We start from the raw sequence: 16,777 nt of genomic DNA on the forward strand, positions 1-16,777 counted from the left end.
ACTACAAAGTTTACCCATCTAAACCGTACAATTCAATTACTGTGTTGTTCTGGTTTGTTGTTGTTGTTTTTTTTGTATATTCAGAGTTGTGCAATCAAATTTTCTAGAACATTTTTCCTTACTCCAAAAGGAAACCCCATACTCATTAGCAGTCACTCCTCATTTCCCCCTTTTCTCAAACAGTGTTGGTGGGAATGTAAAATGGTGCAGCTGCTTCAGAAAACAGTTTGGCAGTTTTTCAAATAAAGTCAAACATAGAATTCCTCTACGGCCCAGCAATTCCTTCCCTAGGTATATACAAGAGAATTGAAAACATATGTCCATGCAAAAACTTGTATGCAAATGTTTGTAGCAACATTTTTCATCAGAGCTAGGAGGTAGAAACAACCCAAATGTCTAAACAAAATGTGATGTATTCATCCAATGGAATATGCGTCAGTCATAAGAAGAATGAAATCTCCATACATTATGAATCTCAAAAGCATGATACTAAGTGTGAGAAGACTGTGTTGTGTGATGCCATTTGTAGGTGCGGTGTCTAGACTAGGCAAGCCTACAGCGATAGACGAGAGATCAGAAGCTGCCGAGGACAGAGAGAAGGGAGGGCGGGAGAGATCATAGCTGTTGATGGGTCCAATGCGCCTTTTTTGGGATGATGAAAATATTTTAAAATGAGTAATGTTGCACAACTCAGTCAATATATTTTTAGAACCAACACCGAATTGTACACTTTAAACAGGTGAACTGCACGGTATGTCAACTCTATCTCAAAGCTGTGTTTGTTTCTTTTTAAAACCGGCCAAAGATTTGAATAAACACCGCATCAGAGACTCTATGACAAAAAAGCTCATAAAGAGATATTTCAGCATGAATGCAAGTAAAACCGCCAAGAGATACCTATCAGAGAGATTTGCCTGCTGGAGTGGCTAAAGTTAAAGAAGACGTACCATGCGGACATCATGCTTGGGAGAGTACAGGGGCAGAGTCCAAAGAAAGACCCTCCACAAGATGGACTGACGGTGGCTGCAAGGATGGCTGGGACATAACACTTCCGCGGATGGTGCCGGACTGGGCATTGCTTCTTTCTCTTGTACATAGGACCCATATCAGTCAGAAACGGCTCGGCAGCACCTAACACCACTGCCACCACTGCCAATGCACTGAGCGTTGGCGAGGATGGGAGACAACACCTGGAACTAGCACACACTGTTGGTGGGGCTTTAAAAGGCTACCACCAATATGAAGGCAGTTAACTTTTACACTAAAAGGGGAACACATAACTATCATCCACTGTTCCTTCAACTCTAGATTTTATCCAGTAGCAAAATCAGACACAAAATTTAGAATAAATTTTCTAACAGCCTTATTTGCGAAAGTCAGACTCTGCAAACAACCCAAACTCCCATCATCAGAAAAACAAACACAGAAAACTTTGACATTGTGCCAATCCTGACTCATGGTGAGCCCATGCCCACGTGTGCTAGATATGACGTCAGTTCACCAGAACTTTCTTTCCAGTCTCCTCTGGCAAGGCTCGAGGCCTCCAAACTTTAGTTAGCAGCACAGGAAGCAGTGGGTACCTACCACCCAGAGCCTTGGGTGCCGCCCTCAGAACCAGCAGTGCATAACAACAGCACTGTGAGGTCACTGAGTTCGAATCAACCTGACTGAGTTTGACAGTGATTCAGTACCTAGCTCAAAAAGAACCATATTCTGATTAAAACTAAGGACAAATAAGAGATCCTAAAATATTTCATAGAGAAGAAGCTGGTCTTTCTAAAATAGCGGTTCTCAACCTGTGGGTCTGCGACCCCTTTGGGGGTCAAATGACCTTTTCACAGGGGTCACCAGGTTCATAACAGTAGCAAAATTACAGTTCTGAAGTAGCAATGAAAACAATGTTATGAGGATTAGGATATAGAATGGATTCCTATGTAGTAACTCTGGGAGCTAAAAACAGACAGCGAGGTGTGGCCAAAAGGGCAGTGGGAAAGTGGTTTCCTAATATGAATTCTCTTTTCAATTCTGTTTGTGGGTTAAAAATTTTTTTCTGTACGTCAATTATGTATAAAATAAAGCCTTGCTAGGTCTCTAAAGACCCACCCCTCATGTGGTTTTCAGGAAACCAAGACTTGATGCCACCTCATGGCCACCCCACTGTGCCAGCATAGAACGGTGCCCCCAAGGGCTTTCAACAGCTGCCCTTTTCCAAGGTGCCTCTTCACGGACTCAAACTGCCTACCCTTTGATTAGCACTGCCCGTGAATTCCTTTCACAGGAAGTGGCTGGAATCTATGCTACCCGCAAACCTGGGAGTCAACCATCAAAGGAGAGAAGACGAAGAACCCTGGAAACAGACTCCCACATAGGCAAAGGAGGAGGTAATTTCCGAGATCTGAGGGAAGAACTCTCCCTGACAAGATGGCAGCGATTTAGCAGCCTCGAGAGCGAACACACCAGACTGGAACAAGAGGAAACTGCTGCAGACCGTTATGAGGAGATTTACAGCTCCGTTGGAGAGTTTGAGGGTGAACTAGTGAAAACTACATAATAAACACTAAACTGCCCCCTAAACACATTTGAAAGGAAGTAGTAATCATTAGTTCCAGTAAAACCCCAAAATTGTACAAGAAAGGAAGTAAAATTACAGTATTTTGCATGACTTAGCTGTATATGTCATTTACGTAGGAATAGCATTGTTAACACTCAATATTGATTTGACAGAAATGAGGACTTAGTGAGAGAAGGGGGTGGGTGAGGTGAGGGTGTGTGAAGTGTGAGAGTTTGAGGGTGTAGCAGTGAAGGGTACTGGTTTTTGTTTACGTACTTGTGATATTATTGAACTTGAAAAAGAATTCACATTGGAGGTGTTACTTCCCCAAAATTTTCAGTGTTTTTTTTTAGCTCAGCAGTGAGAATGGGGATGCTTTTGATATTGTATCTAAAAAGTCGGGGGGATGATTGATAGTGTTCTCTAACATAAATGACAGTGATGTCTTTCAGGTGAACAGAGACCTAAATAAACCACAGGTACATGAATGGATTTGGGGTTTGCACTTAATTGTAACCCCAATCTAAGAAAATGAATTCTTACGACACGACCTTGCTTCACGCTTGCCCTCATGAAGAGGTCACTGTAGATATGGATGCTGTAGCAAAATGTGGCGAAGAAACTAGATACAGTGCCTGCCTATCAGTTTGGGTTCTTAAAGGCTTGTTTTCAGACAAGCAGCCATCTAAGTGAGGCATCAGCTAAGTCCACATGGAAGAAGCATACTAGCCTGTGGGATTCAAGGATTGTAAATAATATATTCTAAATCTAATGGAGGGAATGGTATCAGAGCTTGAATTGTGAACACTTGGTTTGCAGAAGGCTGTGAATGACAGGAGAAGCCCCGAATCCATTTGCAGGGTCCACACATGATAAGGCTCCAGAGAATCCTCTGATCCTAGTTGAGGGATGTGAGTAGACCTGTTATCAGACCGAGAGTATTGTAGAGTCAAGGCAGAAATAGTTCAAAAAGTATTATCATTTGATCTCCTTTTTGACCTATTTTTTTTTAAGTGAAGGGGAAATGCATGTGAATGAAGCTCCTGGTGAATCCCCTCTCACCATGGACCAGGGGTGTGAGTACCCTTGCCAGTCATGCAGAGTGCGTTGGTAAAGTGGGTGGCTGCAGATGCAGTTAGGGTAACATTTAACACCCTATCATTTGACCTCCCGTATGATCCATTTAAATTTGTTTTAGTTTTCAATGTTTTCTGATTTCTGATTGAGATTTTTCTCTATTTTACTTTGTTATTGTGTTAGGTCTTTTGTTTGTTTTAAATATTTTTGTCTATATAGAATCCAGGATAGGAAAATTTATAGAGACGGTAATTGGCTTAGTGATGCCTTAAGAGTATGGCAGGGGACGTTGGGAAATGGGGAGCTGATAGCAGTGAGTATAAGAATGGAGAAAATGCTCTAAAACGGATTGTGATGATGACTGTACATCTCTTCTGGTTGTGATTAGACTATTGAATTGTATGATATGTGAATTATATGCACTAAAGCTGTTGGGGGGGGAGAAAGAATGAGTAGTAGAGGAAAGGATAAAAACTGGAGAATATTTAGGGAAGGTCATAAGGCCAAACATCATTTTTCAGAATAGGAGAGGCTGTGAACTATTTGTAGACAGAGGACAAGCTTAGGTGCAGGAGAAAGAATTCCTGATATAGCGTGGTCCCAGAGGAGGTGGTGTAGTTTAGGTCATCATTCAGAAGGCGAGTGATAGGTCAGCTTAGCAAAATAGTGAAGAAAGTGGGGAGGGGGGCCTGTGAGGAGAAGTGGGCGAAGGCACAGGTTAATAACAGTGATGAGAAGGGAAAGGGGCTTTGGGGATCACTGTGGGCAGTGTCATCTCCAGAAAGCAGGGGACAAAGGAGAATGTCTCTGGATGGGCTTGAGGCCGCTGAGATCAAGAAGGGTGCAGAGTAGCCAAGTGAGGACTGTGCTAGGGATGGTACATCAAGCGTGCATTTCAACCCGTCTGGACCACTTCAACTGCCTCAGAAAGTGAATGACCGAAAAGGGGAGAGAGCAGGCCAAGAGAGCATTGCCTCCCTCCCAGTGGGGGAAGATGGGGGACAGAGGCCACAGCTGCATACGAAGTGTGACCCCTGGTTAAATGTGACTCGGGCACCTTGGGAGACTGAGAGAAAGAAGTGCTAGATGTTAGAGAATGCTTCCTAGGAAAATTACCATATATGATATATACTCAGGTATAAGCCAAGTTTTTCAGCACATTTTTAGTGCCGTTTTTGTGGTAAAATTGGGTGCCTCCTCTGAAATTCGGGCCAGTTTATACTCAAGTATATACGGTAACTGAAGTTGGACTTTGAAGGAGGAGTTCACGGGAAGACCGTGAAGAAGGGCCTTGCACAGGGAGAGGTTGGGAAATGTGATCATGAGGGGAAATCCATTGAGTTAGTGAAGAACCAGTTCTGTAACTTTTCTGCAGCGATACCCTGGCATTGGGGAGTAGGAGAGAAGAGTGTGGAGGTAGCTGGGGGCAGACAAGTCCTCAGGACATGTGGGGTGGTGCGCCCAGTGAGGCTGCTGGGGAGCCCAGGCAGGTGAGGATCTGTGTGCATGCCATACCCTGGTAGAAGGCACTAGAAAGCACTCGTGGGAGTAGTGACGAGTCCTCAAAGCACCTGATAATGTGGGTGAATCTAGAAGAAACTGTGCTGAGGGTACCAAATTGATCACAAAAGGAGAAATACGGTCGGATGACATTTTTCTAAAAAGACAAGAGAAGACATCATATATGCAGAGACCAGTGCTCATGATTGGCTGCCCAAGTGAGGGCATGAGGTGTAGAGGGGAAGCACTCTAGGGGGTATCATGTGTCAGTGAAGTGCACACGGCTTGGCCAAGGTAGATGAAAGCATGAAGAACTACACAAGAAAAAAGCAGTTATGACAAATAAAATTTTGTTGCAATACCAACCATTATCAAAAATATGTGTGTGGTTAAACAAATACGCTATAGCCATATATTTGTATGGATATGATTATGTGGCTATACACATGGGCAGACAAAAATGTATTTGTAGGCCTAAGTACAATTTGATTTGTGTGCAGGCATATATATCTCTATAAACCACTAAACCACGTAGAGCAGATACAGTTACAGATAGTTGTTTTTTTTTTTCCTTACAGATATTTCTTAAAGATAATCAACCCCACCCCCCACCCCCACCTGCAAGCTTAGTTTTCAGGATTTGAAGTCTTGGGACCATCATCTCATTAGTCAGCCCAGTTACCTATTGTAAGAGAGTTCCTGAGGTGTGTGTTTTACATACCAGTTGGGGGGGGTAGTGTCTGGGATCTTAAAAGCTTGTCAGCAGCCATCTAAGACATCTGTTCTCAATTCCTGCAAACAAAAGAGAAGGAAGGGAAGCAAAGACTCAGACACAAAAACCATCTGCAGAACAGCCAGCCCACCCGGACCACAGCCTCTCTGTGCTGAGACCAGAGGAAACGAGATGGTGCCCCACTACCACCACCTGCTTCTCACCGGGCCACAAGAGAGCGATCCTGTTAGGACAGGAGAAAAATGTGCAGCAGACCTCACATTCTTTTTTTTTAAAATCATTTTATTGGGGGCTCACTCATACAACTCTTATCACAATCCATACATCAATTGTGCACATTTGTGCATTCATTGCCCTCATCATTCTCAAAACATTTGCTCTCCACTTAAGCCCCTGGCATCAGCTCCTCATTTTCCCCCTTCCCTCCCTGTTCCCCTCTCTCTATGAACCCTTGATAATTTATAAATTCTTATTTTGTCATATCTTACACTGTCCGACATCTCCATTCACCCACTTTTCTGTTATCTGTCCTCCAGGGAGGAGGTTATATGTAGATCCTTGTAATCGGTTCCCCCTTTCTACCCCACCCTCCTTCCACCCTCCCGGTATCTCCACTCTCACCACTGGTCCTGAAGGGATCATCCACCCTGGATTCCCTGTGTTTCCAGTTCCTATCTGTACCAGTGTACATCCTCTGGTCTAGCCAGAATTTGTAAGGTGGAATTGGGATCATGATAGTTTGGGGGGAGGGGGAGGAAGCATTTAGGAACTAGAGGAAGGTTTTATGTGTTCATCATTGCTACACTGCACCCTGACTGGCTCGTCTTGTTCCCTGTGACCCTCTGTAAGGGGATGTCTAATTGCCTACCAATGGGCTTCAGGTCTCCACTCCACACTCCCCCTCATTCACAATGATAAGATTTTTTGTTCTGATGATGAGTGATACCTGATCCCTTCAACACTTTGTGGTCACACAGGCTGGTGTGCTTCTTCCATGTGGGCTTTGTTGCTTCTGAGCTAGATGGGCGCTTTTTACCTTCAAGCCTTTTAAGACCCCAGATGCTATATCTTTTGATAGCCAGGCACCATCTGCTTTCTTCACCACATTTGCTGAGCTTCATCCCTCACAATAGGTGATTAGAAGGCCATTGAAGCATTTCAGCAGGGGAGTGATTCCATCCACCTTACACTTTGCATTTTACAAATTCCACTGATGGAGGAAGATTGAAACTGGTTGTTGGGGACCCATAGGATGCGGGTTAAGGAAGGAAGGAAAGTGGGAGGACATAGAACTACAGGTTTGCCATGTGGAGATCTTGTTGACTGGCCGCACTGACCACAGAGATAAACCAAAACCACACTTGGTGCCACTGAGTCAGTCCTGACTCATAGAAGTCCCCTGCAGCTTTCTGTAAGAGACTGCAACTGTTTATGGGACTAGAACACCCAGTCTCTCCCATGGAGCTGCTGGTGGCTTCGAGCTGCGACTGTGCGCATGGGATAGAAGCGCAATATGTAACCACTATACCACCATGGAAAGATAGGGGGCATTAAAAATGGAGGCAATTCCCTCTCTCACTACTGCACTTGACTAGTCTTTAAAAAAAAACACAGGGGACTAAGATGACCATATTAGTTTGGTTTGACTAGATAAATTCAGAAACACTCATGTGTATAAGAAAGTTTTATATAAAAGCGCAATTATATATTGAGAAAACATCCCAGCCCAGTCCTGATCAAGTCCATTAGTCTGTATGTCCAATACCAATCTATAAATTCTTCTTCAGACTGATGCAACGCATGCAATGACACTGAATACAGGAAGATCACAGGCCAGTGGGTGGAGAGTCTTGTGATCCAATGGCAGTGGAAACATCACAATGCTGGCAGGTTTCTCCACATGGCTCCTCCAGCTCCCTGTGTCTTGTCAGCAGGAATGTCTCGCAGAGAGTTAGTGTGTGTCCCGCCTCCAATGAGCTTTTTATCTCCTCAGCACCTCCATTGACAGGCTAAACTAATCCACTGATGTTTCCTTTTGGACCTGCTGGGCCATCCACTTGGTGAAGACTGAGAAGCCAAATGTGGGCATTGGGAGCCCAAGTAGAAGAGGCTCTGGAAGCCTCACTTTCCTCCCAGGATTTTGTCATTCTTGTGGCTCATCAGAAATTGATCATAGAGAAACACATTTTTTAAAAACCTGTAAGTAGAGGTCAATGTCTGCCATTGAGAGCTCTCTATTTGGAGAAAATTTTTAAAGATTGAGCATCCCAAAAATTAAGTGGAATAATAATCATTTTTTTGAGAGAGTGCTTTAAACCCAAAGTTCCAAAGAGTTTAAGAAATCTAACAATGTGTTACCTTTTTCTAGATAAAAGGAAAATCATACCGTTAAAAGTGCATAAAATACACAGTTCATCAATTAAAGTGTTTTGTGTATCTGTGCAAGCTCTCATGACCACCCAAGATCATCTCTAGCTCTTTAGGTTTCTTCTGCAACATTGTTGCCTACCCTGCCCTGCCCTACTCCTGTTCTTTTATCTTCTTCTAGGGGTTTTGAGACAAGTGTAAATTTAGGATGGGAGGTGCTCTGTCTCTGCTTTCCCCCAGCCCTCGGTGCCACAGAATCAGGAAGGCCATGGAGCTGAATCCATAGAGCCGAATCAGTGTGTAGCCTGTGTCTTTTGGTATTCTTGCTTACCCTTCCCCCAGGTTGTTGTTCTAAGAAAAAGAAAATTAATTCTGCTTTTCTTTCCTTTCCGAAATCTCTATTAACAGAATCCTACTGTATATGTATTCTTTTGTGACTTAAAAAAATCATTTTATTGGGGACTCGTACAATTCTTATCCCAATCTATACATACATACATACATTGTGTCAAACACATTTGTACATTTGTTGCCATCCTCATTCTCAAAACATTTGATTTCTACTTGAGCCCTTGGTATTAGTTCCTCGTTTTTCCCCCTCCCTCCCCACTCCCTTCTCCTTCACGAACCCTTGATAATCTATAAATTATTATTATTTTGTCATATCTTACACTGTCTGACGTCTCCCTTCATCCACTTTTCTGTTGTCCACCCTCTAGGGAGGAGGTTATATGTAGATCCTTGTAATCGGTTCCCCCTTTCCACCCCACCCTCCCAGTATTATTACCGCTCTCAGCACTGGTCCTGAAGGGATCATCTGTCCTGGATTCCCTGTGTTTCCAGTTCCTACCAGTACCAATGTACAACTTCTGGTTTAGCCAAATTTGTAAGGTAAAATTGGGATCATGATAGCAGGGTGAGGAAGCATTTAAGAACTGGAGGAAAGTTGTATGTTTCATTGTTGCTACCCTGCACCCTGACTGGCTCGTCTCCTCCCTGTGACCCTTCTGTAAGGGGGTGTCCAGTTAACTATAGGTGGGCTTTGGGGTCTCCACTCTGCACTCCCCCTCCTTCACAATGATATGATTTTGTGGTCTTTGATGCCTGATACCTGATCCCTTCGACACCTCGTGATCACACAAGCTGGTGTGCTTCTTCCATGTAGGCTTTGTTGCTTCTGAGCTAGATAGCTGCTTGTTTATCTTTAAGCCTTTAGGACCCCAGATGCTATATCTTTTGATAGCCAGGCACCATCAGCTTTCTTCGCCACATTTGCTTATGCACACGTTTGTCTTCAGTGATCGTGTCGGGAAGGTGTGCATCATGGAATGCCAATTTAATAGAACAAGGTGTTCTTGCATTGAGGGAGTACTTGAATGGAGGTCCAATTGTGACTTGATTTTTGCACCCGATATTACTTGTTTTGTGAGTCATTAGATGGAGGTGTGTAGCTGTAGTTCACTCATTTTCGTGCAGTTTTAGTAATCTCTTGTATAAAAACGCCACAGTCTTACTTAACCACTTTATTGTTGATAAATGTTTTTTCTGTTTTTTTTTTCTTCTTATACTGTTACAATAATATTTTTATACAGAGGAACATGTTTCTCTAGGGTTTACTTCTAGTAGTGCACATGTTCAGATGTTTCACGTAGTGACAAACTCATTTTCAAAGTACTTGTCCAGTTTATCCTTCCACTACACGTGGATGATTGTTGCCATTGCTATGTAGCCTTGCCCACACTTGCTGTTGCCCAACTGCTTAATATTCACCAAGCTGACAGGAGATGGGAGAAGAATGGATGCATTCAGATGATGGGGTTGGTGAAGGTCAAACAAATCTTAAAAGTGAGCATCCTCACTGGCAAGACTTCATCTCTCATACTTAGGACATGTCATCAGATGAGCCCAGCCTCCGGAGAAAGGACATCATGCCTGGTAAAGTCGGCGAAAAAGAGGAAGAAACGGAATGGCATGGCTTGACGGTGGCTGCAACAGTGAAGTCAAACATAACAATTGTGAGGATGGCAGAGGACCAGGCACTGTTTCATTTAGGGTCACTGCGAGTTGGAACTGACTCGGGGGCATCGAGCAGTAGCAATCGGTGCAAAAGGAGTCTTTGTGTCACAGTGGTGAGCCTTGGCTAGTAACAGAAATGTTGACAAACTTCCCAGTGGTTCTGAAGGAGAAAGAATGGTGTCATCAGGTTTCATAATGCTTAAAAACCAAAACCAGGTCAATTCCAACTCACAGTGACCCCACAAGACAGAGCGTAACTGCTGCCGAGGGTTTCAAGGCTGTAGGTCTTTGTGGAAGCAGCTCATCTTGAACCTACAGAGCACCGCCAACCAGTCTTGCAGTTAACAGCCCAGTGCTTAACCCACTGAAAGAGCCTTATGGGACACATGAGGTCACCATGGGTGGAAAACGGAATTGGCGACATCTGACAATAGCAACACAACCCACCGGACTGGCATCGACTTGATTCTGACTCCTAGAGCCCCATGGGGCATTTCTGAGGCTCTGCATCTGCACAGGAGCAGACAGGCTAGTCTTTTCCCCAAGGAGTGGCTGGTGAGTGTGAACGCCGACCTGGTGTGCAGGAGTCCAACGTGGTTTCAGTTTGTGTTGTACGGGTTGACCCGAGATTCACAGGAGGCTGAGCACCTTTGCACATGCCTTAGTAACCATTTGTCCAACTCTCAGCGGAACTCCTAGTCAGTGTGTGTGGACAATTTTCTCTTAGGTTTCCTTTTCCCATTGACTTACAGGCGTTTTGATTTTTCTTGTTCTCCTTTAGCACGATGGCTGCTAACCCTCTGTCACAGTCATGTTTGTTGTTAGGCGCTGTCCTTGTGGACAACATAATGAAACCCTGCTGGGTCCTGGGTCATCCTCATGATCCTTTTATTGGAGTCATTGTGTCAATCCACCTTGCTGATGGTCGCAGTTATAGGAGTTGCAAATCCATTTGCTTCCTTTCTCATTCTGCAAATCTAGTCGCTCCAGATAGTCCCTAAACAAACGACTGGCCCGGACTCCTCTTGAAGGAATTCCAGTGTGAAGCACCCATGGCTGTTCCGCGCTGGGGGTCGGATGCAGCTGAGTGCTGACCTGTGCTGCTTGCCTTTGCAGGTGGGACAGGAGGATTTTGTAATGGAAGGGCATGGCAAGACCCCACCTCCTGGCGAAGAAAGCAAACAGTGAGTCAAGCTTTATTGACAGAGGGTTCTATTACAGGTTGTCTGCGGCGCTTTGGTTAAACATTCCAAGTGCACATTTACCTGGGATGTGGTTGTTGGGGTGCTGAGGAGCCCCCCACTTGCTTTGGTGGCTGTGATCTGGCCTTGCTCCCGTGTGTAAGCCCCCCTAACTGGAGGCACAGGAAAGTTGGCATTGCCATTTTTCACACTTGACTAATCAAACTTTATGTTACACTTTAGCCAAAGCTCTAAGGCTCAGGATGTTACAAATTGAACTCATTCAGTTTTGTTGATTTCCAAAAAAAGAAAGTATAAACTGGTTTATGCCCCTTTCTTGGCAAAGCCTTTCTGAAGTGAGCTGAATTCATGAGCTTGGCTCTCTGCATTCCAAGTGTGAATTTATTTGAATAGGACTTCCTGAAATTCTATTCCATTTAGTTATTTGTACCTCTAGTCTTTTCTGAAATAACAAATTGTTTCCCTAAAGCAGCATTTCTCAACCTGTGAGTCGCGACTCCTTTGGGGATCAGATGACCCTTTCACAGGGGTCACCCGATTTATAACAGTAGCAAAATTACAATGATGAAGTAGCAACAAAAATAATGTTATGGTTGAGGGTGTCACCAGAACATGAGGACCTGTATTAAAGGGTCGCAGCATTCGGAAGGTTGAGAACCACTGCCCTAAAGGAACGAGAATGATTAATATAATTTGACCGACACTTTAAATAATTCCAGGTATCTCTCTTGACTTCTTAAAAAGTGATTGGATTTTAAGACTGAAGTTGGTCGCTTTCGGGTGGCGGGGAGTTTTCTTCCCTCTGTCACGGAACTTTAAAAACGGTGTTGTAGTGCAGAGTGGTTATCCTACGACCTTTTAAAGGAAAGCCTGCCCAGGCTGATTTAAAGCACTTGACACAACCACGGCCTTCGCTCCAGCAGTAGTCTGTTGGGCTGAGTGGGGCTGTGATTCATGGCCCTGTGAAGAGGGACTCCTTTTCCTCCTCATTGTTTTCTCTTCTCCCTTGTGAAACATAGCGTAGACTGGGTCTGTCCTCTGAAAATGATGGCTCCGAGACCCTTAGGAACGAACTGCGCAGAACGGTCCAGGCCTCCAGAGGCCAGCTTCGTTAAAGAGAATGGTGTGTCTTGTACTTGATTTGTGTGTGTGTGTGTGTGTGTGTGTCTTGTATTTGTTGTGAATGGAAACCAGGATATTTTCACAGCTGGTTTAATTTGCTAACCAGGCAGTTTTAAAAATAGCTTACAATATAACTCCAAGTGTTTGCTGTATTCTGTCGAATGCTCTCCTGGACCACATGGCCTGACAGAGCTCATTCATTTCCTGCAAAGGCCCCTACCTGACAGCCAGCCCCAGTGCACTGCCGGGAGAAGCACCTTAGGGACATTGGGCTGCTCCCTGCCTGTTCTGGCTCCCCCACCCCAACTCTGGCCCATGGCCTTGTGAGAGAAAACCTCCAGCTGCCATTTGCCCAGGGCCTTTTATGCCCCAGGCCCCCGGCTTAAGGCTTGGTCCCGTTACTGTTATTTCCACTTGTGTTATGCTGGGAACATGCCCACTGGACTGCCTCTTGAAACAGCCATCAAGATTTGAACCTGGACCTTTCTGTATTGTGCCACGGTCTTGAACCCATATCCTTTGCCAGCCTTGGGACCTGTGTTCCTGAAAAGTGCCTTGGTTAACAAAACTGCACTTGTCAAGATCAAAGTCTCAGGGAGACAAAAGAGTTGCGGGGGAGGGACAATGGAAATGGCTTGAAGCCTGTTTTTAAAACTGAGCTGCAACTATGGGGTATCCGTTTCCCACACAGACCAGTCTTTATCTTTAGCAGCGGGCCCTCCTAGGTAACCCAACCCTGACTCGGCTTCTTCAGGTGCTCAGGAAACCTTGCTGGGGCCGATTCTCCGGGCAGTTTTGCATTCGATGCACCGACCTGTGTTAGAGTGCTGACTCTGCAGGGCACTTGTGTCTCAGACTCCTCACAGGTTAGCTCCAGGCTTTGTTGTTGTTGTTGTTGCTGAGACTGCTATTGAAGTAAAAAACGCAGACATCTCTCTTTTCACCTGACATCCACTCCCCTTAGACCTGCCCACCCTTCTGTGGAAGGGGGAACAAAGAGGCCCTGTTCTTTCCTGTGCCACAGCAGCAGGAAAACAAGGGGTCTTTCCCTTTCCGCTTTCCCTGGAAGACCTGTGCTAGCAGAGGATTATTACTGTACTCTGTAAACACAGTTGTATCCTGGATAATGGGATCTAGGAGCTGAACCCTACCGGCTAGGATCCTGGAAGTGGTAAATGATTGAGTGACTGATGAAATTCTCATTCATTCCTTTATGTTTTTAATTTAAAAGTAATATATGTTGCTTGTAAGACAATCAGACAGTAAACATGACTGTGACTGTGAGACTGCTCTTTTCTCTTTCCCTCCTCCTCCTCCTCACCTTCCTAAACATCTGTTTATTTTGAATTAGTGACAACATAGATCCCCCTCACCCCCTGCAGTTGGTTTCTAGATACAGAGCTTTTTGGTTCAGGAGTCTGTGTGTTTTGCCTGCCAACAGCACAGCGAATCAAAGTTGGGAGGGTGGGCCCATCTCCCCATACCTGTGCCCCTCTGAAATTGTATTGGTTGTATATGCAATTTTGTGCTCACTAATGACAGAGGGTCTTTGTTAGTGTCCTGGCCATTCTTTCTCTTATTTAAGGCAAGAATAGTTGCTCGAAGTGGCCCTCTCTGTTTACATACTGTTGTTGTGCTTCCACTGGATTTTTTATTTTTATGCCTTTGTAGTAGCCTTTTATATATTACAGACACCAAACTTTTTCTATTGGGAAAATTCTTGCTGTCTTTATCTTTTAACATTTCTGTATTGTTTACGCTGATAAACCTCTTAATATTTGATGGTGTGCGGTGGTTTGCGGTCTTTACTGACTCGCATTTGTGATTGCTTTGAGAAGCCTTCCTTACCCAATGGGTTGAAGTAACCTCAGTTTTTCGGTTTTGTAGTTTTATTCTGTGACCTTTAATTGAACTGCTTCTTATTTTTGTGTATGGTGTGAGACAGGGGTCTAACAGAATGTTTTTCTAAATGAACTTCCAAACTGTAAGGAATTGCAGCCTAGGGGCAGTTCTACCCTGTCCTCTAGGGCCACTCTGAGCCAGAAGTGACTCCATGGCAGTGGGTTTAGGTTTTGATTTTTATAGCTTTAAACCAAGACCCTGGATGGCACAGTGCTTAAGCGGTTGGCTGCCTAATGAAAGGCTGGAGGTTTGAACTTACTCAGGAACTCTGCTAGAGAGTGACCTGGAGGTGTGGTCCCATAGAAATTAAAGCTTAGATTTAAAAAAGAAAAAACTTGGTTATTGATTAAACAGATAAGTTAAAAAAACAAACAAGGTGAAAGCCTAGACCAGGTGTCGGCCAACTTTTGAGAAGGAAGAGCCAATCCTGTCCCTAGCAACAAGCTACAAGTTACTTGAGAGCCATGCATATAGTTTTACATCCAAAAGAAATCACCATCATCTGAGTAATAGCCTTGAAATGTTTTCAATTTTCCTTTAGTGCCGCATGTACGTACCGAAAGAGCCACAGTTTCCTGACCCCTGGCCTAGACAACCCTAAGGGGGAGTTTGACTAGGTCGTATGCAGCCACTCTGAGCTGAAATGTACTCCAGGTCGTGGAACAACATAACTTTAAGTACTTACAGATATGTATATTGTTTCCATGGTACTGCTGTTCAGTGGCCTTTGTGTGCTATTAGGATATTAAGTACAGTCATTTTTTTCGGAGGTTATTCACTTTAAGAGCTGCTGTAGCGAACCAGACAAGCTAAGTTTATTGCCTGTAATCCCCAACCCGAACCCATTGCTGCGGCGTCACTTCTGACTCATGAACCCCTGTAGGGCAGAGTAGAACCATAGGGCTGCCAAGGCTATTAAACACGGGTAGAAGCAGTGTGCTGCCTTTTCCTCCCGACAACCTCTCGGCTGGCAGCTGAGTGCTTAAGCACTGCACCACCAGGGTTCCTGCTCTATAATTGCTGTCAGAAAAGGTCACGGCTGTCATCAGAGGATGTGTGTCTACCAGGGGTGAATGTCAACACCACTACCACTCCTGTAAGGCTTGAGCAGCTACAGGCATATGCTTCTCACAGACGTTGTGCCATCCAACTTCCTGGAAGTTCATTTCAGATCAGATGATTCTACTCAGGCTCACTTTCAGTTTGCTTTGGTTTATGACACAAGGAAGAGTTTTGACCAGCAGTTCTCCACCTTCCTCAGGCCGCGGCCCTTTCAGACAGTTCCTCATGTGGTGGGGACCCCCCACCGTAACATTATGTTCATTGCTACTTCATCACTGTCATTTTGCTACTGTGATGAATCAGGCGACCCCTGTGCAAGGGTTGTTGGACCCCCAAAGTATTTGCGACCCACAGGTTGAGAACCGCTGGTTTAGATGTTTGTGGAAAGATCATTTGCTATAAATGATTTTAAAGCTAAACATAGTTTGGGGTGTAGTGTTGAGCTTGGTCCCTTCTTTATTTTTTAAGAGATGTACATAACTTAGAACCCAGTCTGAGCTTTAAACTGCCATGCCACGATGAACTCACATTCCTGTGCAAGGTCTACAGTGTCTTCGTAAAATTTTGCTGACTGAATTTTCTTAATGCTTCTGGCTCATTTTATGAATGGTGATCATTACAAACAAAACCACATTTTATAGGTAGTATTTACTCTGGAGAGTGCCTGGTTGTGTGTAGTGGTCCAAGAGTGGTGCTGTGCTAACCACGCTACTGGAGGAAGACGAGACTCCTCTCTCTTAAGAATTTGGAGGCTCAGGCACCCATGAGGGTGTTCTCCTCTCTCCTAGGGGGTCGCAAAGAGTTGGAAGTAACTTGATGGCAGTGAGGTGTTTGGGTTTCTCTTCTTCATTTGGGTCGCGCAGGCGGTTAAACTCTCCACTACTAGCTCAAAGGTTGGTGATTCTAACACACTCAGAAGTGACTTCTAACACACTCTTAGAAGATAGCCTTGAAGTTCGGCTTTCACAAAGACACAGTGTTGAAGGCCTACCAGAGCCTTCTGCTCTGACGCCTGGGGCCTGCCCTGAGCTGCAGTCAGTTCCCTGGCAATTCAGAACGGCAGCAGAGCCTTTTGAGGGAGTGCTAATGGGAGGAAGTCTGTCTTTTCTTCGATGTCCATCATTCTGCTCCCGTAAAGTACCATTTGCTTGATGTCACTCTCTAAGGGAGGAGCTGTACCAAGCTTGCCTGGGAGACCAGTAGGGAAGTCCCAGGGTTGCAGACAGTTTGAAGTTGATGATTCAG

The 16,777-nt window shown here is 44.6% G+C and overlaps 1 protein-coding gene across 2 annotated transcripts in view; it reads left to right on the plus strand.

Moving 5' to 3' along the window:
- Nucleotides 1–16,777, plus strand: part of TNRC6B (trinucleotide repeat containing adaptor 6B) — a 293,374-nt gene that overhangs the window by 118,631 nt on the left and 157,966 nt on the right. Inside the window, exon 4 of one of the 2 annotated variants that reach the window (XM_075553605.1) lies at nt 11,361–11,428. The exons of the other annotated variant lie outside the window; for it this stretch is intronic. Coding sequence (XP_075409720.1) covers nt 11,361–11,428 — 68 coding nt within the window. The remainder of the gene's footprint in view (nt 1–11,360; nt 11,429–16,777) is intronic. 2 annotated transcript variants of the gene reach the window in all.

The sequence above is a fragment of the Tenrec ecaudatus genome, chromosome 6 (genome assembly GCF_050624435.1).
Source record: "Tenrec ecaudatus isolate mTenEca1 chromosome 6, mTenEca1.hap1, whole genome shotgun sequence".
Lineage (NCBI taxonomy): Eukaryota > Metazoa > Chordata > Mammalia > Afrosoricida > Tenrecidae > Tenrec > Tenrec ecaudatus.